Source organism: Metarhizium acridum, assembly GCF_019434415.1.
Source record: "Metarhizium acridum strain ARSEF 324 chromosome Unknown scaffold_578, whole genome shotgun sequence".
In the NCBI taxonomy this organism is placed as follows: domain Eukaryota; kingdom Fungi; phylum Ascomycota; class Sordariomycetes; order Hypocreales; family Clavicipitaceae; genus Metarhizium; species Metarhizium acridum.
The window spans coordinates 586,399-610,077 of record NW_027094046.1 but is presented as its reverse complement, the minus strand read 5'-3'; the positions used below and the strand labels follow the sequence as shown (position 1 = coordinate 610,077).

Genomic DNA, 23,679 nt, shown 5'->3' with positions numbered 1-23,679 from the left:
AATTTGCAAGCCCCGGTTTAAGCGTAAAGCTATTTGGAGACTCGAAACGCTTGTCCCCGTTGAATCAACTTGTACGCCAATGGCCTGATTCTGATTTTCTTTCTTCCCTTTCCCGACGCCTATCAGACCTGCCGGGGTGGTGGATCAAAAAATCAGTTGGCATGCGCCACCAGCGCATTCTAGCGTTGCTAGACGCTTCCATCTGTTTGGTCCCGCTGCCCATGACTTGGAGTGCGGAAAGGCTCCATCGTCAAGTTTCAATAAACCCTTCCTTGGGTGTTTGAACGGTTCATGGTCCGCCGGGCCTTGGTGTTGGGAATATCGGCAAAGTCTGGACAAAACCGACACCTTGGGGCCACGAAATCACCACTCCACCGCAAAATTGGCCATGAGTGCATAATCGCAAGCAACCAACACCAGCAGTTGCGCTACACCAAATTGTTTTTCTGCGTCACCTTGGCGCTGCTGCTCATTGGTTTCGACGGTTGCGCATGGTCCCTTTTGCGGGATGAGCCAACCGAACTGTACAAACGCAAGCCGCCAAGGATACGCGAAAATGTATGTTAACGTAGGTGAGTGAATCCGTGCTCCATTGCCTCGGAGTAGATGCCCGATCAACCCAGCGGTAGAAACTCACGGAGACAACTCGGAGACATGCATGTGTTCTAGTAGCGTTCCCAACTTGCCTACATACATTCCATCTATGGCATCCTTTAAACTTTGATACTGAACTTGTTAGACTATTTGTTAAAACATGACAACAATGACAAGGATAGAAATGGGTGAAAAGCAGCACTCCCCGTCCCATGACAAAGCCCGCGGTAGCAACAACGCAATTCCGTAGTAGTCAAAGATGGCAATCAAGAGCTTGAACCATGATTGGCCTGTTCACAAGTCGTGTTACAAGAGTGCAGCATGCCAAGGCGCACTGTCCAAGCATGCGATAGTCTCGGCTTTGCACCTCTGTAGTCAGTGAATTCGAGCCAGGATTCACAGAATCAAACCACTATTTTCAAAGGTTCTCTCCGTCGCACACCGCCCCGGCATCAGCCTAGTGTCTGCGCCTCCAAATCCATTCCATCTACACTCCCGCAAGCACAGCCGTAGTGTTCACTTTCCATGAGCCAGTGAATCCTCCTTGTCCCTCGTCAATGGTCTACATCAAACCCCTAAAAGCAACCGGTGCCCCCTCCCTCACAGTCGCACACAGTTTCCCATCCCCGTCCGCCGCGTACGTCTCCCCATCCAGCACGCCCTTCCACCTCCCGTCCGGCCTCTGCGTGAAAAAGCAGTACTCACGCGTCTGCCCCAGCCCGATGTTGCTCGTCAGCGCCATCACTGTGCCGTTCTCCCTGCCTCACGCGTACGCCGTCGAGTCCACAAACAGATGGGCGTGGTCATCGCCTGCCAGGCCGCCTGCCGACTTCTTGACATCCAGCACCTTGGCGATGAATCCGTACATATATTTGGCAGTTCTCGACGGACGTCTGGTTCGAGTAGTCGATTTGGCAGGGGGCGTGATATGACGAGCCTTGGTTGAGGAGGGGAGGGCAGACGGGCCCATGTGGTTTGCGACTACGTCCACCATGACGTACATTTGCTTTGGGGCCGTGAGCAAGTTGCGGCTTGTATGTGACGTTGGAGGCGTACCCTTTCGTGGGCGGTATTGACGAGGTTCTTCAAGTCGTCTGCGCTGCCGTACTTGGCGTTGATGGAGTAGAGGTCCTGAGCCCAGTGTCCGTGATAGCCGCCGGCGGTATCTGTTGAAATGTCAGTGGTTTTTTTTTCCCCCCTCTTGAGCGTTGGCTCTGCGTACTGGCCACCACTGGGGTGATCCAGATGGTTCCAGATGGCATCAAATCCCATGCCCCGGATGTAGTCCAGCTTCGCCTGCAGTCCCTGGAATGTGCCACCGCAGTAATCGCCCATGTTCCCGCACGGAGGGGTTGTGCTATTTGTGCGGCAGAAAATCGTTATGTCACGCGGGCAAGTATAGCTCAGGCCGTTTTGGAGCCCGCCGTTTCTTCACCAACCAGCAAATGTCAACAGGCCAGACTTTTGAATATACATGAGCTTATTCAATTGACATGCGGCTGCCGAATAACTCCATGCAGGTGGACCACGTTGCCGCCAAACGCCACCATCGATTGGGTGACGATGCAGCATTGATTGCGGCTGAGGTGTTGGAGCCTTCAGCCGTCTGGAGGTGTGCGACAAGGAAATAGGGATCGCAGCCCAAGTTACGCTCCATAGACTATGAACTGCCTCGGCTTCTCTACACCCTGCTTCCATTGTATATTGACGTCAAGCGCCCAGCCGTCACCATGTTTAGAATGAGCAGCCCAGAAACATTTCCCTACGCGCCGCTCGACTTGTCGCGGCGAACATTTCGTCTCGTTCGGCTCCTTCCACCAAAACCATCAGTGATACCAGGCTGTTACGGCACGCTGCGAATCGAACTGCTTGAAGCCGAGATCGACGATGCCGCCAAGCCATCGTGTGAATACGACGCTCTCACATACGTTTGGGGCGTCACGGCCCAAGACAAGCCGACCCGCGCCATCATCGTGGAAGACCGAGGCAAGTCATACCGTCTCTGGATCCATCGTCCGCTGGAATTAGCGCTCTTGCATTTCATCGAGAACAAGGTCTCGGATTTGCCGCTTTTCGTGGACCAAATATGCATCAACCAGGGAGAAGACAACAACGGTGAATATAATGAGAAGGCGCATCAGGTGAGTCTCATGCGAGACATATACTCGCAGTGTAACCGCGCCATTGTTTGGCTGGGAACCGCGACGCGCGGGTCGGACGAATGGTTCAAGTATACCCGTGAGATATGCCACGAAGGCTTACTGAGCGGGCTGATGGGCCCCCGTGTCTCGACCTTTATGCAAGTTTTCGACGCCGTCATGGACCCGTCAATCGAGGTGACCGGGCAGCAGCGGGAGGACCGAGATGCGCTTCTCGAGCTTGTCCGACGGCGCGGCGACCAGTATCCCATAGCTGGGTACACTGACGTGCTGGACCGCAGTTGGTTCAACCGCCTCTGGACGATCCAGGAAGCATGTCTCGCGCCGGGGGTCATCATGGTGTGCGGTAGCCAGTCATTATGCTTCGATTGCTTCCGTGCGGGCGCGTTATTCTACAATATTTACAACACCCACTGGGTTGGCCAGCTAAGGGAGGCCAAGTCGAAATCGGAGCTGCGCCAGCGTGATGCCGTCTTTCAAAAGACGTCTGGATTTCACCGGGTCTTTCAGGAGCGCAAGGCCATTCACATGACAGGCACAAGGCAGAGCTTCTACAATGTCATATTGAAATACAACGTCAACGAGGATCGGGCCAAGATTGGAGCCACGCTCCCGGAAGACAGGATCTTTGGCCTGTTGGGTCTCACGGCAGACGACGACCCTCTGCGGCAGCAGGTTCGTGTCCGGTACAACCCTGTCGATCCAGAGGCCGAGGTTGTAAGGATCTACACCGAAGTGGCAGCCCTATTGCTGGGGGACAACATCGATGCGTTGCTCTACGTCCAGGCCGGGAAGAAGACGAGAGGGTTGCCGTCCTGGGTCCCGGATTGGAAAATGGAGCTGAAACTGCCAGTGGGCTACACGTCTTTGAAAGAGCCCTTGTTCAATGCCGGAGGACCCCGGGATCAGGGACGATTCCACGTGCATCACGAAACTGGGCGGCTGACAATTCGGGGATGCATCGTGGGCGAGGTGGTAGCTGTCGGTGAGCTTACGTATCGCGATCGAGTGGATAGCATGATCCAGCGAGATGTCGACTACCGCTGGGCAAAGAAATTCTTTGACGAAGCTGCTCAATTTACACGGGATGCGGGCGCGATGCGCAATGACGACACGGCTTCGTTGGCTCTGCAGTCTCAGCGGGTTTGCGACTCCGGCTTGAGTTATCAGCAATTTGTCAATCGACTCGGCTTAGACGACGGTATCAAGAGGCTTGGTGTCGTTCACGGCTACTACTACAGAATAGGGCAGCGTCTACTCGAGTCGGATGCGACTGTCGCAAGCTACCACATCTCGCGAATCTATCGAACCGTTGGCATCACCCCGTGGTACTTCATCCCGCCGCCCGAGATGGACACACTGCGCATTTGCGCTCGAGATCCTGCTTCGGCTTGCAGGGTATTGTGCAGTGCTCTGAGCGACTTTGTCGAGGACATGGTCGGACTATGCGTCGCATCGGCTCACGTATCCATATTACCCTATTATCTTCAACTTCGCCGGCGGTACGGCAAGGTCACATTATATGTTGGCGATGAGACTATGAGAAAGTATGGCCTTGATCCTGATCAGGGCGTGAGGAAAGATATGACTGCCTTTTCGGAAAATATTCTCAAGAATGTCGGCCGCAGGTTGTATCGCACGGCGACAGGGCATGTGGGCATAGGGCCACCGGAGATGAGACCGCGAGATGCAGTGACGGTGTTTCACGGGGGCACCACGCCTCATCTGCTGAGGAGGGTGGCACGTCCAGAATCAGGGGATGATGACGAGTTGTGGCAGTATGTTGGGGAAGCGTATTGTGACGGCATTACGCACGGCGAGGCGTTGGGGGCAATTTCTGAGCGCCGCTTTACTCTGTGCTAATGCTTTCTTATATAGATGTTGCGTGCCAGAGGCAGGGATACTCAATCTGAAGGAATTGAGGTTACGTGAACGTAACTCTGTCGCATGGCGAATGCTGTTTTCTGATGCTTGGTTCTCCCTGGTGCTCTGACTCTATGCAGCATCAACAAAGGATATTGGGGCTTCCTACACATGAGCATGGCTACACTTGAGAATCAGAGAGTGGCGGCTGTCATTTCAGTTCTAAACAGGATTTGCCCACAATCTTTTCGGTCAAGTACCCCAAGCTCCTCGTCAATAGTCAAGCCACCCGTCCGTTATCCCGAGCTCGGTTATGGCTATTTTCCGGACCTTCAATGAAGGGGCTTTCTTAAAAGGATGCTCTTATTGGCCCTCTCTTGGCAGGGCTGGTGGAAATAGCAACAAGTTTCTCACCCATCACGAGGCACACGTTCATTCCCTTCCAGGGCCTAGACCTCAACAACAACTATTAACAATCCTGGCTCGTCACACGACCGGGCTCCAATGACAGGCCAGCTCATCACCGTCCAGTCGCATTCCATGTCTCTCTCTTCAAGGGAAAGACGATCCGGGTTGGTCGGGCAGCAAGTGAAGTGTAGGACAGAAACGCGGACAAATCCTTCATCTGGTTAGCTCCACCTGCAGAGTCCAGACGTGCAGCGTGGGGTAGAACAAGGCCGTGTGCCCCGAGCCACGATCCAATCAGGTGTTGTGACGATGTTGGTGTTGGGCTCCTTGACAGCTTGTGGCACAACCACCAGAGGAGCCTGAGCCCCCGGATGCCCCTTGTTCTTGCAGTCGATAGCGCTGTTACCCCAGGTTATGATGGGATGACAACCTCGGGCCTGTCAATATGGCTTGTGATGGGAACGGGTTGTGTCGTCCCATTCGTAGGGGCAGCATGAGGGCTTGGCTCTTAAAAGTATATACATACACGACCATCGTCGCATTCTGGAAGATTGCTCTGTCCACCGCGACGTTTTGCAGTTGAAACCGCTATTGCTGTTGCTTGTTACCGGTCGATCAGGGGGAAAAGGCTACGCTCGCTCAGAAACGCCATTCGTTTGCCTTTGTTTTTTTCGCTGCATTATACCCACCCCCCTTACACAGATGAAGTTCCTCCTCTTCGCCTCCACGGCCTTGGCTCTCGTCAGGCGCCAGGGCGATGTTCTCTCGGCCGACGTTGCCACCATTGTCACGAGCGTCACGGCTCTCCAGACACAGGTCAACAACTTCCAGGGCGCCGCTCAGGCTGATGCCTTGATTGCCGCCTCTGACGGCGTTGTCGCCGCCATCAAGAAGGGTATTGCTGATGCCAATGCCTCTCCTCCGTTGACCCAGGAGGAAGCGTTCACTCTCGTCCCGCCTCTGAACAACCTGATTGGCGTCGTCAACAAGACCGTCGGTGCTTTGGTCGCCAAGAAGCAGATCTTTGCTGACTCTGGCCGCGGCTGCGAGGTCTACCCTCAACTCGTCAAGCAGGGAGCCGACTCCAAGGCTTTCTCTGATGCTCTTGTCGCCAAGGTTCCTGACGCACTGAAGGGCATTGCCGGCCAAATCTCTGCTCCGATTTTGCAGAGCTTGGCTGACGGTGCCGCTGCGTTCAAGGACGTCGAGTGTGCTGCCACCTCAACCACCGCCACTCAGTCTTCGACTCTTTCCACCTCTTCAACCGCCTCCTCTGCCTCAAAGACCACAACTTCTGCCGGCTCCGGGCCGCCGACCACCACCACTGCTAGCAACGGCGGCGGCGGCACATCCGCTTCTTCTTCGGCTTCGAATTCTGCCACTCAGACTGGTACCGCTTCCGGAACTGCCACTTCATCCGGGTCTGCTACCGGCACCGAGACTTCTGGCGCCGCGACTGGTACCACTGAGCCTTGCGCGACCTGAGACTGGCTCCAAGACTCACACTGCTTCCGCTACAGCTACCGCTACCGGCTCCGAGCCTTGTGATGAGACTACCACTGTTGAAGTACCTGTGACGGAGACTATCCCTTGCACCACCACTGGTGGTTCTGGATCTCAGACCTCCGGCGGCTCTGGTTCCCAACCTACTGGTGGCTCCGGTTCTCATCCAACTGGTGGCCCCGGTTCTCAACCTACCGGTGGTTCTGGTTCTCAACCTACCGGTGGTTCTGGTTCTCAACCTACCGGTGGTTCTGGTTCTCAACCTACCGGTGGTTCTGGAACTTCTGGTTCTCAGCCCACTGGCGGCTCTGGTTCCCAACCTACTGGTGGCTCCGGTTCTCAGCCTACTGGTGGCTCTGGTTGCCCAGGTTGTGCTCCTGGAGAAACCAGCCCTGGATCTGGATCTGGCCCTAATCCCACCACCCTTGTCCCCGTCCCATCGGGTGGCGAAGGCGGTCATGGAGGAAGCGGAGGCAACGGTGGAAACGGCGGGAGCCCGTCTCCCAGCTCTCCTGTTATAGTCGCCGGCGCTTCCCGGGGAGAAATCCCCCTGGCCGTAGCCATTGCTGCTATTGTTGGCGCTGTGGGTGCTGCTCTCTAAGCGATATAATTTATTTGACTGCCATGTGGACGCGACCCGTTGTGGTGGCTCGCAAAAACGGCCCTTTTGGTCTCGACTCCACAACTACACATATTTATCTGGCCACTTTGAGCCCTTTCTATATTAATTGCAGATTGATGTTGTTCTTTTTTTCCAATGTGTCACGTCGTGGTGCCGTGTCACGGATAAGTTACACTTGTAGGTGCTTCACATGCATTTGTTCCCAAGACCATCATACCATCTTTGAGATGTAACGGTTCTGCAATAACACATCCCGCGTGCAGATCACGCCATGGCTTCTTTGTAGTACTATCTACTGTTCGATCATAACCCTTCTAGGTCGACATCGCATGACATGCTAAAGCAATTCATGTCAATTGGGCCCAGTGTGTTCCTGTTCGGCCTCGACTTCCCGGCTCTGCCGCCATCGGCCCTCGTCCTCGCCCCCAAAAGCGCCACCGGCCGTAGGATCTTGGAGCCATGAGGAGCTGAAATGTCTTTGAAGGGGAAGAGGGCTTGACATGGCGTGCGGGTTTGACCCACGGGGCCTTCTCCCCCAGATTTTGGGGAAGAGCCCTCGGCCGAGCGGTTACATCGTCCGGAGCTCAGGCCCGTTTTCGGACTGGCGGGAGCCAGAGCAAATTTGCTAATCATGTTCAAATTCACGCAATCCATCAACTGCTAAACAGCGGGGTAGATGGGGAAAGCCTTGTATCCCTTATTGTGGTGGAACGCCAGGGGTCTCTTCCTCCAACACTATCAAACGTATTATACGACTGCCATGTTCTGCGTTTCGTGTCTGTGCATCCTGATTCGATCACGGCCACATCTCCCCGGCTCGAGAACTGCCGCCATCTACAGATGTCCCACGGAATATCCCATGTTCCAGCCCATTTCATCGTGTCTTGGCTTCCGCCCACTTGCAACCCCCCTGGCCGGAGTGCCCATTCTGCTCGGTTGCCATGGACTGCCGGTTAGAATCTCGACTCGCCGTGCCCCTCCCCCGGAATCTGTCATGGGTTCTTGACATGTCGGCTTTCCTTTCGCGGGATTCTCGTTGGCCCGTCGAGGCATATTGTAATACCCTCCGCGGGCCTCGCCCATCACATAGGCCATATTAGGATGCGCAGTATATGGCCAGGCCCTCAGGATAAGGTTCCTGTTACGCTCTTTCTCGACCACACATGTCCGCGCGTGGCCAGAACGACCACAGCCATGCCCCGAAAGGAAGTTGCCAAGACGGAGGGCGTATATGAAACTATGGGGTAATATATGTGGTGTAACCACACTTGTGTGCAAGAAATGGACGGGCCTGGCGCGTACCTTACTTTCGTAGTGAGCATGACGCAGCATCGTTGAGACTAGGACGGTATTCACGTTCTTCGCCGAGGCTTCACAAGGAAACTATGCTATGTTGTCGTGCGATGGCGTGAGAGTGATGTCCGATGCCTCTCGTGATGTACTGCTATTCCATCAAGGCGTAGTATGGACTTGAAAAGTATAAAACAGGGCCAACAGCCCGCCGTTTCTAGACTTGAGCCGATCATCTTCATCTCGTCTTCCAACACTGCTCCGTACCACTGCAAATCACAACTTCCTTCAGTCTACTCCCAAAAACAACCTTATTCAAGATGCTTTCCATCAAGAACCTCCTCTTCCTTGCCGTCGCCGTCACCGGCTCAGTCATCAAGCGGGATGCTGCTCAGGTCAAGCAGGGTCTCCAGACCATCAACGCCGACACTAATGCCGTCACTACCGCCGTCAACAACTACAACAGCGGCTTCTCGCAGGCTTTGCCCATCGTGAATGCCCAGAACAAACTCAAAGATGACCTCAAGACCGCCACCAACGATGCCAACAACGCCGGCGTTGTCAGCGAATCTGACGCCGATGGTATCATCGGCTACATCACCGGCACGCTCCGGCCTTCTATTGATGCTTCCCTCTCCGCCTTGAAGTCCAAGAAGGCCAACTTTGACAAGGATGGCCTGACGCCCGTTGTCAAGAGCAGCCTGCAAGATCTCAAGACCGACACTGACAACCTTGGCGCCGCTCTTGTTAACGGAACTCCTGACAGCCGCAAGAGCCAGGCGCAGTCGATCCAGAACAAGATTGACGCCGACTTCGTCGACGCTATTAACCACTTTTCCTGAAGAAGCTCTGCTCTCTTCGAAGACGGGATTTCCTGCTTCACAATCATCTCGGGGGTGCGCAAACACACCCACTCGGCATACATGACAGCCCAGCGAAGAAGAAGTACATTTTAAATCGGTTCCGACATGAGTCTTTGGCCAATGCACATATATGTCTAGATAGCAAAATCTAAACAGTCATTACCATCTAGATTTTTCCTCTACAATTGACAAAGTTTCCGTGGGACCTGCCGCCTGCGTGTAAGTGATTGCGGCCACGTCTGCTCGAAGAATCAAGCTGCATGTCAACGTAGCCACAGCCACCCGCTCATCCGGCGACATTCGGGCCAGATCCCATTCCAGAAGAAACGATCTATTTCGGGCCAGCTTTCTGAATATCCACGGCTGTAGGCTGCGCTTGTACGCTCCACGGGATTCTCGCCCGCCAATGGGTTCTCAAAAGGACCCATGCATAAAGAGGCTATGCAGAACACTGTGAGGTGAGGAGGCAGCTCAATTAGTGTACTTGTATACCACGTGTCTTGAATTTCATGCGTAAGGCTCTTACCGGAAGCTCCCGTCGTTTCAGGAATCACGTACGATGACGAGAGGCGGATCACATCTAGCCTGATTAGAACACAATGGCCGCTTGTTCCCTCCTTGGTGACCCATTACGTGATGGTGATTATACGGTATTATGTGAATGCATCAAACGAACCAGTTGAGGAGAACTGGCGCATAGACACCGATTGTGACTCACCAGCCAGGCAAAAGCCCTAACCGTAGCGGGGTCTCATTCTACTGATTTTCTTAATTTATTATTCGCTTTTTACAGGTTTGCGTCTCATAAATACAGATACATGCTGTCATAGGTGTTATTGCTTGATGTTAACCTGCCACTTTTTTGGAACAACGTTGCAGCGTGCCCATGATGCAGGAAAGGAGCCGATTTGAGTGCAAACTCGATGTTGGCAGTTTGCATATGGCATAGCAAACTCCTTGACTGGCTTCATTCTTAGCTCGATATAGATATCCCGCTCATCGGCTTATAGGGCTTCTGGTAGCGATAGAAACCGAGGTCGAATGAGTGGTAGGGAACTGCCTTGAGCCACGTCGGCCATAACCACAACAAACACGTCTGTCAGTAAGAGTCCGAATGTTGCCATCGACTCTCGACAATAATTCTCGTAGCCCTTGCAGCTGCTACCAGGGATAACCCGGTCCACGGTCACATCTACCCTCTTGCTTGAGAAAACAAACCCAAAACACCACCACCACAACTACCTTTACCTCTATGCCAGACCCTACACCACTTTGCATCAAAATCCTCAGGGTTAACCGGCGCTGCCGATGTTTTGCAACGCGCGATAGTCATTTGCGGCTGCTGAAACTCAATACAAGGTATTACTTTATATCGCCGGGCTAGTCTGTATGAGTTCCGCCTCACCTTGAACCTGAAATATTAGTTTCGCTTCGGTTCGTCGAGTTATCAACCAGCCTCAGAGCCCCGTGTCCTCTCCTTTTTTCGGTTTCCTTTCTTTCTTCTTTATGCTGTCTTCGCCGTTTAATGAAGGGCCTTTTTCTTTGACTTTGCCCCGCCTGAATCTCGCCAGATTTTTTTTTTTTCGTTTCCCTTTGAAACATGGCGGCGGGGTGAGTGCTTCGTCTTCTTTGGCCCCAAGATCGGCCCTCTTGGTTTGTCGTCAAAGAAAGACGGATAAATAGCAAGAAAGGCGGTGATATCAAGAAGTTCAACGGCGAAAGTGAGGAGGAACCCTTTCTGCAGAAACGACGTCTCTCGCTAGCTAGACTGCGGACCTGGAGATGTCGTCGTCGCCCTTTTATATGATATGCAGAAACATAAAGGGCCCTTGAGATACCATCGCATGGAAATGGTAACTTGTGTCATACAATGGTCTTACTCTGGATGAGCAATCTCTCTGGGGGTGTTTCTCAAGGCCATGGACATTACGGACCTGATGGTCGCAACGGCGGAAGCTGAAGAATGCCATGGCATGTTATGGCTGTTTCTTCTTGGCCCCCACGATTGCTTGGAACAACGCCGACCAGATGATTTGCTGCCCTGGTTTGAGATTTATTACTGCTAAAGATGAGACGTACTCGGCTTCTCATATGGGCAGATGTACGCTTCGTTGATGAGAATACTTCCGTCTGGAGGTGCTGGCATGAGTGCCATAACTGGGAACTGGATACGACGAGGGGTGTACGTGAAGGTTTCACTCCTTGATTAGAGAGAACATCTGTGTGTTTCGAATGGCAAAAGAATAAAAAGTTGAAATGCAACTATTGAGGAATCTCAGTCTCCTATGAAACTCGAACAGATCCAACGTTTGCATCTGAACGACAAGACTGCCCAGATCGTCGTCAGGCGAGGTGGCGTATCAAACATTGGTACTCTTAGCATGACTCCCCTCACAGCTGGGACTGATGAAAGGACAGGCTGGAGAGTCACACAAAGAATGCCTCCGTCACAATAGTGACAACTGCTCATCGACTTGGTAAGGCTTGAAATAGCCCGGCTGCACCCGCAGGATCATACGCTTTCTGAATACGTCGCAATCTATCTAGATTAGCGGCACCATACCCACAGAACACGTTTGTTTCTCATCTGCATAATCTTGAGAGATGTAGTCATGTGCGAGTCTTTGCTTCTTGGCGAGGGCGATGCTCTTAACGAAATCCGCAGCAGGGGTAAGGATGGATCCGCTCATCATCCGTCACACTTTTCCCAAGTAATTGAAATGTGGACGACTATCAAGATTCAGTATCAAGATACATAAGAGTGGGATTCAAGGAATGTACGAATGAGAGGGCTGGTCTCCGTTATGCCAATAGCGTTGCCGCCTCCCGACGTGAAATGCGATGAAATGACAGTAGACATTGGCTGGAACACCAGCGCAGGATGGACACTACTTGCGTCTTGGATGGCAGAAGTTCCTCAATATCAGTAATTATTTAGACGTCGTTGTGGACCTTCAAGGTCCAAAATGTTCCTCGTAGCCAAGGCGGTTGAGCGGACAGGGCTCCAGCACCAAATCGGTCAAGTTGGTGAGGCGAGTCGTCGACTAAAGACTAGGAATGCCGGTGAAGCTCTGTAGAGTCGGAGCGTCGGCAGTGGGCTCGCTGTACTCTAATAACGTGCTATAAGAAGTAGGCGTTTGCAACAGACACATACGACATTTCAATAACGACAGCCGCACGGGGGTCTTTCGGGTGTTCGGTGCTGAATGTATATCAAGCATTGTACAACTCGGCGTCTTTATCTACAGTGCAAATGATTTCTCTGCCTCGCATCTGAAACTATTCATACGAACAAGATGAAAACCTGTGACAATGCCAAAGTTGTTTCCTCCACCTGGAAGAGCAAAGTAGAGAATAGAGATTCGGACGCTCTTGGCGCTCTGGACCGAACCATCCGCGAGGACAATCTGCAACGCAAGATGTTAGGTACGACACCGGTGAGAGCGGCTAGTATGCTTTAATTTTGATGATATTGTCAGAAGCCCATCCATATTGGCCGGAGAAAAACGCAATGACACCACCGAGAGTGAGGCCTCCTACGCCAACATCACCAAATCTGCCATCTACAACACTCAGAATCTTGGCGTCTAGATTCTTGTACAGTGTAGACCAAAGTACTCCTCCTCCGACAGAAACCTGCGTGCGATCCTTTGAAACCACAATTTCGTCAAGATTGCGCAAGTCAATGATCACCCCAGAGTGGCAAATGTTTAATGCGCCTTGAAACAAGGCGTGCCCGCCGCTTCTTTCTGCGAATTGAGAATGAATTGTTCCGAGTTTTCTCATTGCAACGAAAATATCAGCAGCCGACTTTGGCGCTATGCGACACGCAGGTCTTGGTCGGCTTCTCGACAAGACTAGTGGATTGTTCCCTAGTCCGTAAGTTGAGCTGCTGTCCGGAAAAACACTCTCCTGAGTCCTCCAGGAGCAAATACAACTCCTGGCGCTACAATTGCCCGAATAGTTACGTGTTGAACTGCGAGGATAATTAGCATCGTGCGATGACATACCGTGTCATTGCAACATGGGGTCTCTCAGTCATCGGTGAGCAGTGACGCTAAAGCATCACAGGCCGAAGCCAAAATAACAGATGGAATTGCAATCCACTTCATAATCAATTCAGTAGCTCTCTACAGCGCCTTCGTGGTAGTGCTATTCGACAGCAACTTTGCTTTTCAAGGAAATGTAAAGAGACTTATCAAGCTCACCCGTCGTGTATCTATAAGATGCAGGGAGGGAATTCCGTGTAAAACCGTCTTTATTCACGCCAATATAACCTGGCATAATAGAGCCAGGTTGTGTGACGGCCTGCATTTGGATAATGCTGGTAGCTAGGCGCCGCATGCGGCGGCATACAGCAACCTACAGTCTGAAGCAAAAGTAAGTATCAAAGAGAGGTGCAAGTATATCTCTTATGAATAAATTAACCTACTATACTACGCAAGCGGGTAGTTAACGACCGCCATGTATTTCTGCGGAACCTGTCGTCCGTTGACTCTAGCACCTCTACTCAAACGCACTGCTTCTTGTCTCGTGTTCTCCCAAGCAATGATTTCTCTGCCAAGAGACTACAGCCTAGTCGATTGCTGTAGCTCTTATACCTCAAAACTATAGATGAATGTAAACTACGTGCTTCATGAAACAATAGTCCAAATATTAACTGTCAATAAACCGCGATACGGCCATGGAAGGCAATTCAAGCTTCTGGTTCTCACGCAAATAGACGTGACGGCCAAAGATCAATTCGGGCATATTCCACTTGATGAAAAGTCGCAAACTCTTTCGGCCTGTTCCAAGTCATGTTAGATGAGAAACTCAAATAAGGTTGAGATTCTACCTGAATCATATCGGCGTCGGGCTGCTGAAGTCTCCGTGGCCCGATCGTCCGATGCTCCGGTACCGATGCCCGATTGTCACAGACATGTCATCAGCGCATCTCGATTGCAACGCTGGGACAATTCCATCAAACATAATCTTGCTTCACTTGAATCGTATCGCGCAAGGCCTCGAAACAAACCCAGTGCACATATTTTTTCGAAGCCAAGCAAGCCACCCATTCAATCATCTAGGGCTGAAGCCTGAAAGCTCAGCGCCATGGCCGCATCACAACCGCCGCTCGCAAGCCGAAGACGGGAGAAGCCACAGCTATCCTGCAATCTATGCAGAAGTAGAAAGTAAGAACATTCGTCGCCAAGAGCCGAGTACATCTCCAATCCTCAGTGCACCTTACTGACGAACAGGCAAGGATGCGACCGGCAACGACCATGCGACGCGTGTGCATCCCGCGGTCTGTCCGGTTCATGCCACTACCCTAATACCACATTCGTGCATTCTCAAAAGACTCAAAGGCTTCGTCTACGTTCCAGGGGCGACTCAGTCATCTAGAGGGGCTGGTGGTTCAATTGATGAACAAGTCGGCAGCCGAGCCGCGCCTCCGTGCGAAATGCTCCGATACACTGCCAACTACAAGCGACACTGCAACAGCGCCAATGACATCAGACCATTCAACAGCCGGGAAACTGCATGTGGATGATTCGAAAACAGCATATGTCAGCGGTTCACACTGGAAAGCCGTGCTGGAGGGGATCTCCGAGCTGAAGATCCTCAGCGAGGCAAAACCAGATGACGACGACAGGCCTTCCCCGGAGCAACAGACAGAGTATGGGCTACAGGATAGCATTCTCATCCCTGGAACTACAAGGGAACGTCCCAAGCTTTTATACGGATGGCACAAACCAGCTTCCGTGGCCGATATTCTGGCAGCCATGCCGGAGAGGAGTGTCGTGGACCGGCTTGTATCCAGCTACTTCAACAATCCGCCCATACCACACGGTTGGTAAAGCACCATATTTGCCACGCAGACAGGATAGCTATACTGATATTGAGACAGTTCTTTTGCACTCAGACAGCTTTTCCCGACAAGTATGCAAAATCTAATCCCCGGTAACCTGCATCTTTGCAGTCATCACTAACAAGTTGTAGTATGAGAAATTCTGGGCTGACCCGTTCAACACGCCCCTGATGTGGATAGCGCTCCTATACGGCATCATGTGTCCAGCCACGCAAGCCGAAAACTTTCGAAGCCTGATGCTCGAAAACAGCTTCACCCCACAAACGCCCGTTCCGAGCATGCCTCCCTCGCGCCCAAAGTACCTCGACCAGGTGTAACAGAGCCTAATAGCAGGAAACTACAGCAACGGCGGGCCTTTTGCCATTGAGGCCCTCCTACACTCCAACATTGTCGAGCAAACGAGGTGTCCCGATGCCGACATCGGGACCTGGCTGCTGACAGGCATGATAATCCGCTTGGGCTTCCGCATGGGCTACCACCGCGATCCTTCGCACTTTCCCGGCATCACGTCGTTCCAGGGCGAAATGCGACGACGAATCTGGGTTGTCATGCATGCGTTAGATGTCATGACATCGCCACTGCTGGGGTTGCCTCGCGTCATCAAAGACGGACAATGGGACACGATGCAGCCGCGAAACATATACGACTCCGAATTTGACGAAGATGCCACCTGTCTTCCGCCGTCGCGGCCCGAGTCTGAAGCCACGCCCGTCTTGCACCTGCTCGCAAAGCACAAGATGCTAGTGGTGATTGGCACCATCGCCGATACAAGCATGAGTGTGGCGGCAGATCGGTGCGGCCCTTCAACTCTAAAGACTGAGGGGAGAACGGTGGCCCGTTTGAATGAGGCGTATGACTTCATCCCGGCGAATGCAAAATTCGATACCGTTTCTAGGATTTCGTCCAGCAAAGCCAGCGACATCTTGAACCGACTAAGTATCACCATGTTGTTGCAAAAGGGGCTCATCGTTCTTAACTGGCGCCATGTCATGCCGAGAGGCTCCGTCACAAGTCCAGATGTTGATCCTGTCGGAAGTAGTGGCGGGTGGTTCCAGGACGACACGGAAGGTTATCAGATTTGCATACAGGCCGCTTTGGAGATCTTCCAAGTACAAGAGACTATTGACCGCGAGACCCAGCCGGGTGGCGTTCTCTTCCCGCTCACCCTCCTGCTATACTCGGTCGTCAAGCACGAATTCCTCATGGCAACCACCGTTCTCGTCAGTCACATGTACCGCACTGCGGTGCCCCGGCCAGACAACCAACAAAATTCCAAAGAGAGAATGCTCTCGCAGCAAGTAGAAGTGGCGCTCAGGAAGTCACACGAGATATGGATTCGCCAGAGCGCGCTGTCCAAAGAGGCACTGCGGGTAGCCAACTTGCTCTCCGTGCTGTTTCGGAAGCTCCAAGACGTGGAAATTCAGGGGCTTTGCAAGACGAGAGCATTGGTTCAGACTCCAAGCATGCAATCCGATGATCAGGGGCTCGCGCTCTTTGGAGAATTCGGTCTCCTGCACCATTTAGAAGACTTGAGTGCATTTCTCGATCTCCCCGTAACATGAAATAACCAGTCGAGCAGTATCTTACCGGCATCGTCATAAAATGTCTCCTTGGCCTTTACCGACCGCAGGTGGCCAATTCCATTGCTCAGCTCGCAATCATGGTAGAATGAATACGTCCTCCCTTCACACTCGACAATGAAATGCTGCGTCGTCCACCCCAACACAGGCTCCAACATCCTCCGCCGTATATAAACGGTAACGGGGAAAAAAGGGGGGGTTTTATAGCAGGTTTAGCGCTGAACACCTTTTATAGCACCAGCATGGGATGTTATTAGGAGAGGTCAAGTGGGAGTATGGCACATGTAGCAAAACTATCGAGAGATTGCAGCCATGTTTGGATCAGAGATGAAGTAGGCGGCTGCGGCTCCATCTGCCATCTACATCAGGACGTCGCGTCTGGAGTTTCCGTCAACTCCATCTCCAACTCCAAGCCGTCCGTAATTGAATCAAGTACTACTTACGGCCGGGTCAGCGTCCCCGGAGCTGTAAGGCTGCCCTTATACATGAAGTTTGTCGTTTCGCCGACCCAAAATTTGGTCGACACCCGCGAGCCCACCATGCACTCATCGACGCTAACGGCAGGGTACAGTTTTCCCTTGATATCCGTGAACGCTTTTCCTACAAGGAAGGCTCTCACTAGGTTCTCTAAGAATTTTCTTTGTTCGAGGTCCGGTGAGTGATGAGCAATCTACCTAGGACAACTTCGTCTCTGGTGTAGAAAGCAATGTGTTCATCGAAATTGATGCCACACCCTATGACGGCATTTTCGTCGTACTTGGCGTCGTAATCGGCGTCGCGCCCTTCAGCAAATGCCTGTCCTTCATCTCCACGGTAACCCCATGAGCGTTCGTGCCAGCCAACCATGGTATTAAGCTCAGCATGTTCCTCGCAGAAGCCTATCCCCCACCTCCTAGACAGGCACTTCGGTTAGGCTCTTGTGCCGGGAACAGCGGATAGTGTAGACACATATATACCTAGGGTCTTGACTCTTCTCGATTTTCACTTCAAGATAACAGAGATTATTAAGCTCTGGGATAGGCACCATCGGAAAATCGGCGCGAATCGCTGCATAGGCCTCCCCCCCGCTGCCGCCTGGCTGCCCTGTAAGATGAAAATAGCTACTTCATTATGCAAAAAAAGAGAGAGAGAGATCAAGACTTCGGGAGTCATGTGGGCTTGCCTGCTCCTGGAGACACACTCACCAGAAACAGTAACCACTCTCCCGTCGCTGCTGACACTAAAATTCGGCGACCCGATCGCTATCTGACCACCTCGCCGGTCGCTTGGGCAAGCACCTTGAAGCTTTCTCTTCAACTTCCCCGTTGGTGAGTGAGAGCGTAAAATCATTACCATACTGCTTTGCAGTGTATCTCGGCGACCAGCCCTCCGCATCTGGCAGGTCCCAGATTCCGGGATTCGTATAGAGAAGCCTGTCGATGAAATAGCTCCCGTGTGATGCAACGGCGGCGCCCAAGGCACCTGCGAAGTGGCTGGAGTAATTTTCTTCTGGAACCAGACGACGGCATATCCTTTCAGATATTGCGACGGAAGCTTGACGAATAGCCCAGTAGAGTGCTCCGCGGCCGCGACAGTCCACGATGCTCGGATCTGCTCCCCGTTCAAGCAAAATGCGCACAGTTTTATCCTGATCATTCATACAAGCGTACATCAACGGTGTTTTGCCCTCGTTGTCAGTGATATCAAGATTACTTGCCATTCTGATCAGTTCTTGGAGGCAAATGCTATGTCTGATCACCGCTTATGTGAGAGGTGTGCGACCGTAATTATCAGCTTGTTCGAAATAAGAACCACCACGTTGGATAAGGTAGTTGACGATACTGTTTCTCTGCAGGTTTATGGCATAAGCCAAGTCTCAACAGCCATGCCTGTCCTTCACATCGAAATCCGCTCCTCGTATGTCAAGGGCTCTGAGGATATCCACCTGACCCCGGTCAATGGCTAGGTGCACTATATGTTTGAAGCTTTCTTTGCCGGATACATCTTCTATAGGCCCTTCAACGAGGCCCAAGAGCGCATTCACCATGGTCGTGTCGCCAGCGCGGAGCGCGTCCTCAAGGGCCCCTTCATCCCGTGCTCCGGCATCCAGGAGCACCGGGAATAGAGAATGCAGCTTATGCCTAATAGCATACGAAAGGAGCGAACGCCCGTCTTTACACCTCCTGTGTATGTTGGCTCCGGCTTTGAGCATCGTCTCCAATATATCACGGTCTCCCTTCATCACAGCGAGGCACAGCGGCGAATCTACTTCACTCTCTTGGCAGTCGATATCGGCCCCTTCCTGGATGAGTCGCTGAACCAGGGAACACCGGGTGTACCGGACAGCCATCTGTAAAGGTGACTCCTTCTTCTTGTCTGCTGCATTGACTTCAGCATTTGCATCGAGCAGCTTCAAGGCTATGCTGACCTGACCTTGATTCATGGCGCTCTCCAGGGCGGTGCCAATGGATTTGTGACGCATGTTCACGGCTGCTTTCTCCTTCAAGAGCAGATCCACCATCTCACTATTACCTTTGGGCGCTGCCGCCTGTAGAGCCGTGTGGAATCTCCCGCCGGTGGCACTTATGTCGGCGCATTTTGCAAGGATAAGCCTGGCTATCAACACATTCCCTCCCTCGGCGGCAGCTATCAGAGCCGTACCGTATCTGTCGCTAACATTGTCCACCTTGGCTCCTTTCTCCAAGAGAGATCTCACTGATCTTTCTCCCTGCTCCTTGGCGGCAAGGTGAAGAGGAGTACTTCTATCGAGACTTTGGGCGTCTAAATAAGCCTCGTACCTTGCCAGGGGCTCGAGCATTTCAGACCCTCGGCAGCCGTTGACCGCGCAGTGTAGGCTCGTCTCGCCATCCACGTCGGCCACGTCAGGATTCGCCTTGTGCCGCAGAAGCAGCTTGGCTACATCATAGTCTTCAAAAACCGCCATCGCGAGTGCCGTCACGCCACTTTTGCGAGTTTTACAATCCACCTCAGCATTCGCCTGGAGGAGAAGCTTGGTTATATCTGTGTTGTCATGTGCTGCGTGCAGAGGCGCCCAGCCACGCAACGCGGCTCGCTTCCTCACGTCTGCTCGATATTTGGGATCCTCAGACTTCAGCAGTGCCTGAACAGCATCCAACTTCCCGAGGTAGCAGGCGATGTATAGCGCCGTGCGCCCCCTCCTCGTCCTCTGCATCCAGATCTGTACCCGCAAATATCAGGGCTTCGGCGATATTACCATAGCCCTTCTCTGCGGCCAAGTATAGTGGTGTCCTCTTATATGAGTCATTGGCATTAACATCTACTGAAGCACCTAGTAGAAGTTTGACAGACGCTAGGGAATTTCTTAATACCGCCAGGTGTAATGGCGTGTACATACTACCGCTGTTGTCAGGTTCCGTACAAGTCCACTGGTTTCTCTCTAGCAAAACCTGTAAAATCTCAGCATCGGCTACCAGTGTCTCGTCATGGAAAGGAGACTGCAGCTGAACGCAGCCAAGGGTAGTTCTTGCACAATCGCCACATGGCCCCTCTTGGCCGCAATATCAATGGCTTTCCGGCCTTCTTTGTCCCTAGATTTAGCGTCCGGTGCCTTTTCAATGAGCTCTCGAGTCGTCAAGCGGTGCCCACTAGCTGCAGCTAGTAGGAGGGGTGTGTCGTTGTTGTCGGTAACCAATTCAATGTCAGCGCTGAGTTTCAGCAGCTCCTTGACGGTCCTGAAATCTCCAAAATTTGCTGCCATGTGAAGTGGTGTCCATCCTTTCGCGTTCTTTGCGTTGACTTCAAATTGGGGCGTGTCTGGGAGCATCAAAATCACACCAACATGCCCTTCTCGAGCAGCAATATGAAGCGGTGTGTTTCCTTCCTCGTCAACGACGGTGTTCCTGATGCCGTGCTTTAAAAGTCGCTTCACAATAGAGGCATGGCCATTGGCGGCGGCCAAGAAAAACGCGACGCTGCAATTGTAGACGCTGTGACCTATTTTCGGCTCCAGGAGCTCCTGGACTACGGCTAGATGGCCATTCTCGGCTGCCAGTTGCAAAGGCGTGCGGTTACAGTGGGCAGTGATGACAAACGAACCCTCAAGAGATTTATTCTCATCACTTGTGACATGAGTTCTTTCAGGAATGTCATGAGCCTCTTTGACTCGCAGCAACTGCTGAAGAATATTCAAGTAGCCCCCAGCTGCTGCGAGATGAAGAGGGGAGTATTTGCTGTTGTTCATACGGTCCACACCATTTGGCGACTTTTTGAGAAGAATACCAACCGTGAGCGGGTGACCGAATTCGGCGGCTAGATGGATAGCCGTGTTGCCACTTCTCGATGGCTTCAGTGGATCAACCATTTTGTCTAGTAATTCACGAACGATTTCACTGTAGCCTGCTTTAGCTGCCAGTTTCAGGCCGTCGTAACCATCCGAGTCCTCTGCTGCAAGATTCACCCGCTGGTTTATTAGCATTCGTACAATCAATATCTGTCCGGTTCGGCACGCGAGATGAAGAGCAGTAGAGCCTTGGCGTGTTGGCTTCTCCAAGTCGGCTCCTTTTCTTATCAGGAACTGAACAGATTCCCCGTGCCCTCGACAGGCCGCTTGATGCAAGGGGGTGTAGCCAGTCGAATCTATCTGATCGATTGACATCCTTGTTGAGAGTAGGCCCATCACGTTATCGAATCCATTGGCCGATGCCAAGCACAATGCATCGATGGATGTAATTCCTTCGCGGAGGAGAAGGTCGACGATCGTAGAGCGGCCTTGGCTCGCAGCTAGGTTCAGAGCGTCTTGAAGCTCGCTAGAACTTCATACGGTGGATTTGGCGAGAACAAGAGAATCATTAAGAAGATCATCCAAACCAAAGTAGCATACCACTTTGAGACGGGTATCAAGGGTGTGGCCTTTGGCAGTCAACGTTCCGGCTCGTTTGTATTCTCTAGCCCAGAAAGTCACACGCCTCGTCTCTGCCAAAAATTGGGAAACCTTGAGGATTGCTTGGATCTTCGACTTTGGCTGCACAAGTTTTGTAATGCTCCGGCCAATACAGGCAGGAATAGTCGACGAGAGCCACTTGCGCGTCTGACAACACCAACGTTGGCTGGTTGTTGGCTAGAACAATGCTGCTGTGTTGTATCAACATCTCGATATAGTCTAGACATCGTGTCAGAATCTCAAAATGGGGATCCGTAGCTCTGTCATCACGATCCTGTATACGACTGGCTTGCTCCACCGGACTGTCGAATTTAGACAGATAATCTCTCAAGCTCCGATGGAAAGGCAAAACTTGGCCGTCAATGACCCTTATCAGGGGCCCTACAATGTGGAAAAGATCCGCCGTGATGCTCACTGAGATATGATTCTTGAGGAGTTCGAAAGGCTGGTCCTTGGATTCATGCAGTGCGACGGCTACGGCTAGTTCTCGCTCCGACAATGGCCGTACTGCGTGCACAATCCATCGCAAGGCGCAGCCCACCCAGTTGTCCATCGACACTGTTGCAATTGAGCGATTGTACGACTCGTTTAAGGTGCGAGGCATCCGGTCGATCTCTGCCTGAACGGATGGAAGGGTCGACTGCGTCGCCGCGGTTCTTAACAGATCCATGCTCCTGACCGCAAGCAGGTAATTTGGTTTGCGGCCGCAGAGTTTTTCGATAACTTGATCTTGAAGTTTCTTTTCGCGCCATATTCGGTTTTCTGCTGCGAGTTGCGACAGGCTAGCCCGGACAAAGTTCTCCACGGCTGACTTATTGTCACCTTGATTGTCTAAATCGATCTTCTATGAGCGTTTTGGTGGGGACTTGAGCGTAAAGGAAACATCACTCGTAAGGATAATCTAAACTGGGCCTTGAGTGAAAGACATAAACTCACTCAGTCGCTTGAGGGTGGAGTTGAACGAGACATTACATTCATGCAAGGGATTAATAACACAAACAAGAGGTGTGCCAACCATGTAAAGGGAGAAATGCAAGGCTAGTGAGCGAAGGACACTCCATAGCGTCTCTGTTGTGATGAGCCCTCGTAGTATGAGGAACGAGCAAGTCCACATGACGTGATGGAACAACGAGGGGAGCGCCAGCAGAAGTTGCCGACACAGGGACAGTAGGCTGTTAAAAGTCCGGGCTCGGATGTCTTGTCTGTTAAATGAGAAGCTCAACACAAGCGCTCTTTCCGAGTCCGGCTTTTGAGAAGCATTTGCAGTATGTAAGACGCAATGCCAGTGGTTGCAGAACCAGGCGATCCTGTGATATGTAGGATACTGGCTCTGACAACCCAGTCGAGCGAATTTGGGAGGGCCTTAATCGGCCTGAGCCGGTGTGTATTAGGATCAATGGACGCTAAAGCTGAAACAAAGTGGCCAATCTGAAGTCTCACAGCTGCATGGTGACGAGGGTCAGCTTTGGGCTCATATATCAAAGGTCCCATTGAACCTACGGTCGAGGCCTATGCTGGTCACGCCCTCCAGATTAGCACAGATGAGTTCAGTAGTGGAGTCGCCGTCTCCAAAATCCCAGAATTGGGTGTGATCGCAGTCGAGCTCTACGTTATGCTCCTTCGCGACATCCAGGCGCGCGCAAGCCTCGGCTATCGTCTAAAGGAGGACACAATCAGCTTGAAGAAGTTAGGACCAAGAGAAAGGGTTAGGGTTATTAACACCCACTGGTCTAGTCGATCCGATACTGTTACGCTGGAGAAAATCGATGATGCGGAAATGATGAGAAAGAGTAGAGAAATCCGTGCTAATGTCCTCGAGTGCTTGAGGAAGCTGCTGCAATAGCTGCACTGCGCTTTCCGCGAGAGCACTCGTAATAGACAATAGGCGAGCTATGTGTTGCTCCTAAGGGAACATATCCAAGGCTTTGTGCGGCGTGCCAAAGAACATTTATGTGCGGTTAGTCCCAGGGACCTAAGAGATAAATTTATGGGCAGTATTGCTTACAATAGTCCCGATATCCATCATAATGAGGTGGTATTTTGGCT

The 23,679-nt window shown here is 52.1% G+C and overlaps 11 protein-coding genes across 11 annotated transcripts; 5 read left to right on the top strand and 6 right to left on the bottom strand.

Moving 5' to 3' along the window:
* Window positions 1-1,357: 1,357 nt before the first annotated feature.
* J3458_021285 (uncharacterized protein) lies at window positions 1,358-1,929 on the bottom strand (the record flags this gene model as incomplete). The annotated part of the gene is made up of 2 exons (XM_066122523.1): window positions 1,358-1,760; window positions 1,817-1,929. 2 exons carry the CDS (start codon window positions 1,927-1,929, stop codon window positions 1,358-1,360), a joined length of 516 nt encoding a protein of 171 aa, XP_065972533.1.
* Window positions 1,930-2,043: 114 nt separating this feature from the next.
* Window positions 2,044-4,616, top strand: J3458_021284 (uncharacterized protein; the record flags this gene model as incomplete). Its single annotated transcript, XM_007814000.2, has 1 exon — window positions 2,044-4,616. The coding sequence occupies exon 1, from the start codon at window positions 2,325-2,327 to the stop codon at window positions 4,614-4,616; it is 2,292 nt and encodes a 763-aa protein (XP_007812191.2). The 5' UTR covers window positions 2,044-2,324.
* A 1,110-nt stretch (window positions 4,617-5,726) lies between these two features.
* On the top strand, window positions 5,727-6,509 carry J3458_021283 (uncharacterized protein; the record flags this gene model as incomplete). The annotated part of the gene is made up of 1 exon (XM_066122522.1): window positions 5,727-6,509. One exon carries the CDS (start codon window positions 5,727-5,729, stop codon window positions 6,507-6,509), a length of 783 nt encoding a protein of 260 aa, XP_065972532.1.
* Window positions 6,510-8,759: 2,250 nt separating this feature from the next.
* Window positions 8,760-9,281, top strand: J3458_021282 (uncharacterized protein; the record flags this gene model as incomplete). The annotated part of the gene is made up of 1 exon (XM_007814002.2): window positions 8,760-9,281. One exon carries the CDS (start codon window positions 8,760-8,762, stop codon window positions 9,279-9,281), a length of 522 nt encoding a protein of 173 aa, XP_007812193.1.
* Window positions 9,282-14,707: 5,426 nt separating this feature from the next.
* Window positions 14,708-15,142, top strand: J3458_021281 (uncharacterized protein; the record flags this gene model as incomplete). The annotated part of the gene is made up of 1 exon (XM_066122521.1): window positions 14,708-15,142. One exon carries the CDS (start codon window positions 14,708-14,710, stop codon window positions 15,140-15,142), a length of 435 nt encoding a protein of 144 aa, XP_065972531.1.
* A 478-nt stretch (window positions 15,143-15,620) lies between these two features.
* Window positions 15,621-16,715, top strand: J3458_021280 (uncharacterized protein; the record flags this gene model as incomplete). Its single annotated transcript, XM_007814003.2, has 1 exon — window positions 15,621-16,715. The coding sequence occupies one exon, from the start codon at window positions 15,621-15,623 to the stop codon at window positions 16,713-16,715; it is 1,095 nt and encodes a 364-aa protein (XP_007812194.2).
* Window positions 16,716-17,172: 457 nt separating this feature from the next.
* Window positions 17,173-17,579, bottom strand: J3458_021279 (uncharacterized protein; the record flags this gene model as incomplete). Its single annotated transcript, XM_066122520.1, has 2 exons — window positions 17,173-17,351; window positions 17,408-17,579. 2 exons carry the CDS (start codon window positions 17,577-17,579, stop codon window positions 17,173-17,175), a joined length of 351 nt encoding a protein of 116 aa, XP_065972530.1.
* A 1,009-nt stretch (window positions 17,580-18,588) lies between these two features.
* J3458_021278 (uncharacterized protein) lies at window positions 18,589-19,905 on the bottom strand (the record flags this gene model as incomplete). The annotated part of the gene is made up of 1 exon (XM_007814005.1): window positions 18,589-19,905. The coding sequence occupies one exon, from the start codon at window positions 19,903-19,905 to the stop codon at window positions 18,589-18,591; it is 1,317 nt and encodes a 438-aa protein (XP_007812196.1).
* A 255-nt stretch (window positions 19,906-20,160) lies between these two features.
* On the bottom strand, window positions 20,161-21,168 carry J3458_021277 (uncharacterized protein; the record flags this gene model as incomplete). The annotated part of the gene is made up of 1 exon (XM_066122519.1): window positions 20,161-21,168. The coding sequence occupies one exon, from the start codon at window positions 21,166-21,168 to the stop codon at window positions 20,161-20,163; it is 1,008 nt and encodes a 335-aa protein (XP_065972529.1).
* A 469-nt stretch (window positions 21,169-21,637) lies between these two features.
* On the bottom strand, window positions 21,638-22,303 carry J3458_021276 (uncharacterized protein; the record flags this gene model as incomplete). The annotated part of the gene is made up of 1 exon (XM_066122518.1): window positions 21,638-22,303. One exon carries the CDS (start codon window positions 22,301-22,303, stop codon window positions 21,638-21,640), a length of 666 nt encoding a protein of 221 aa, XP_065972528.1.
* A 548-nt stretch (window positions 22,304-22,851) lies between these two features.
* J3458_021275 (uncharacterized protein) lies at window positions 22,852-23,659 on the bottom strand (the record flags this gene model as incomplete). The annotated part of the gene is made up of 4 exons (XM_066122517.1): window positions 22,852-23,075; window positions 23,134-23,290; window positions 23,360-23,536; window positions 23,639-23,659. 4 exons carry the CDS (start codon window positions 23,657-23,659, stop codon window positions 22,852-22,854), a joined length of 579 nt encoding a protein of 192 aa, XP_065972527.1.
* Between the last annotated feature and the right edge of the window lie 20 nt (window positions 23,660-23,679).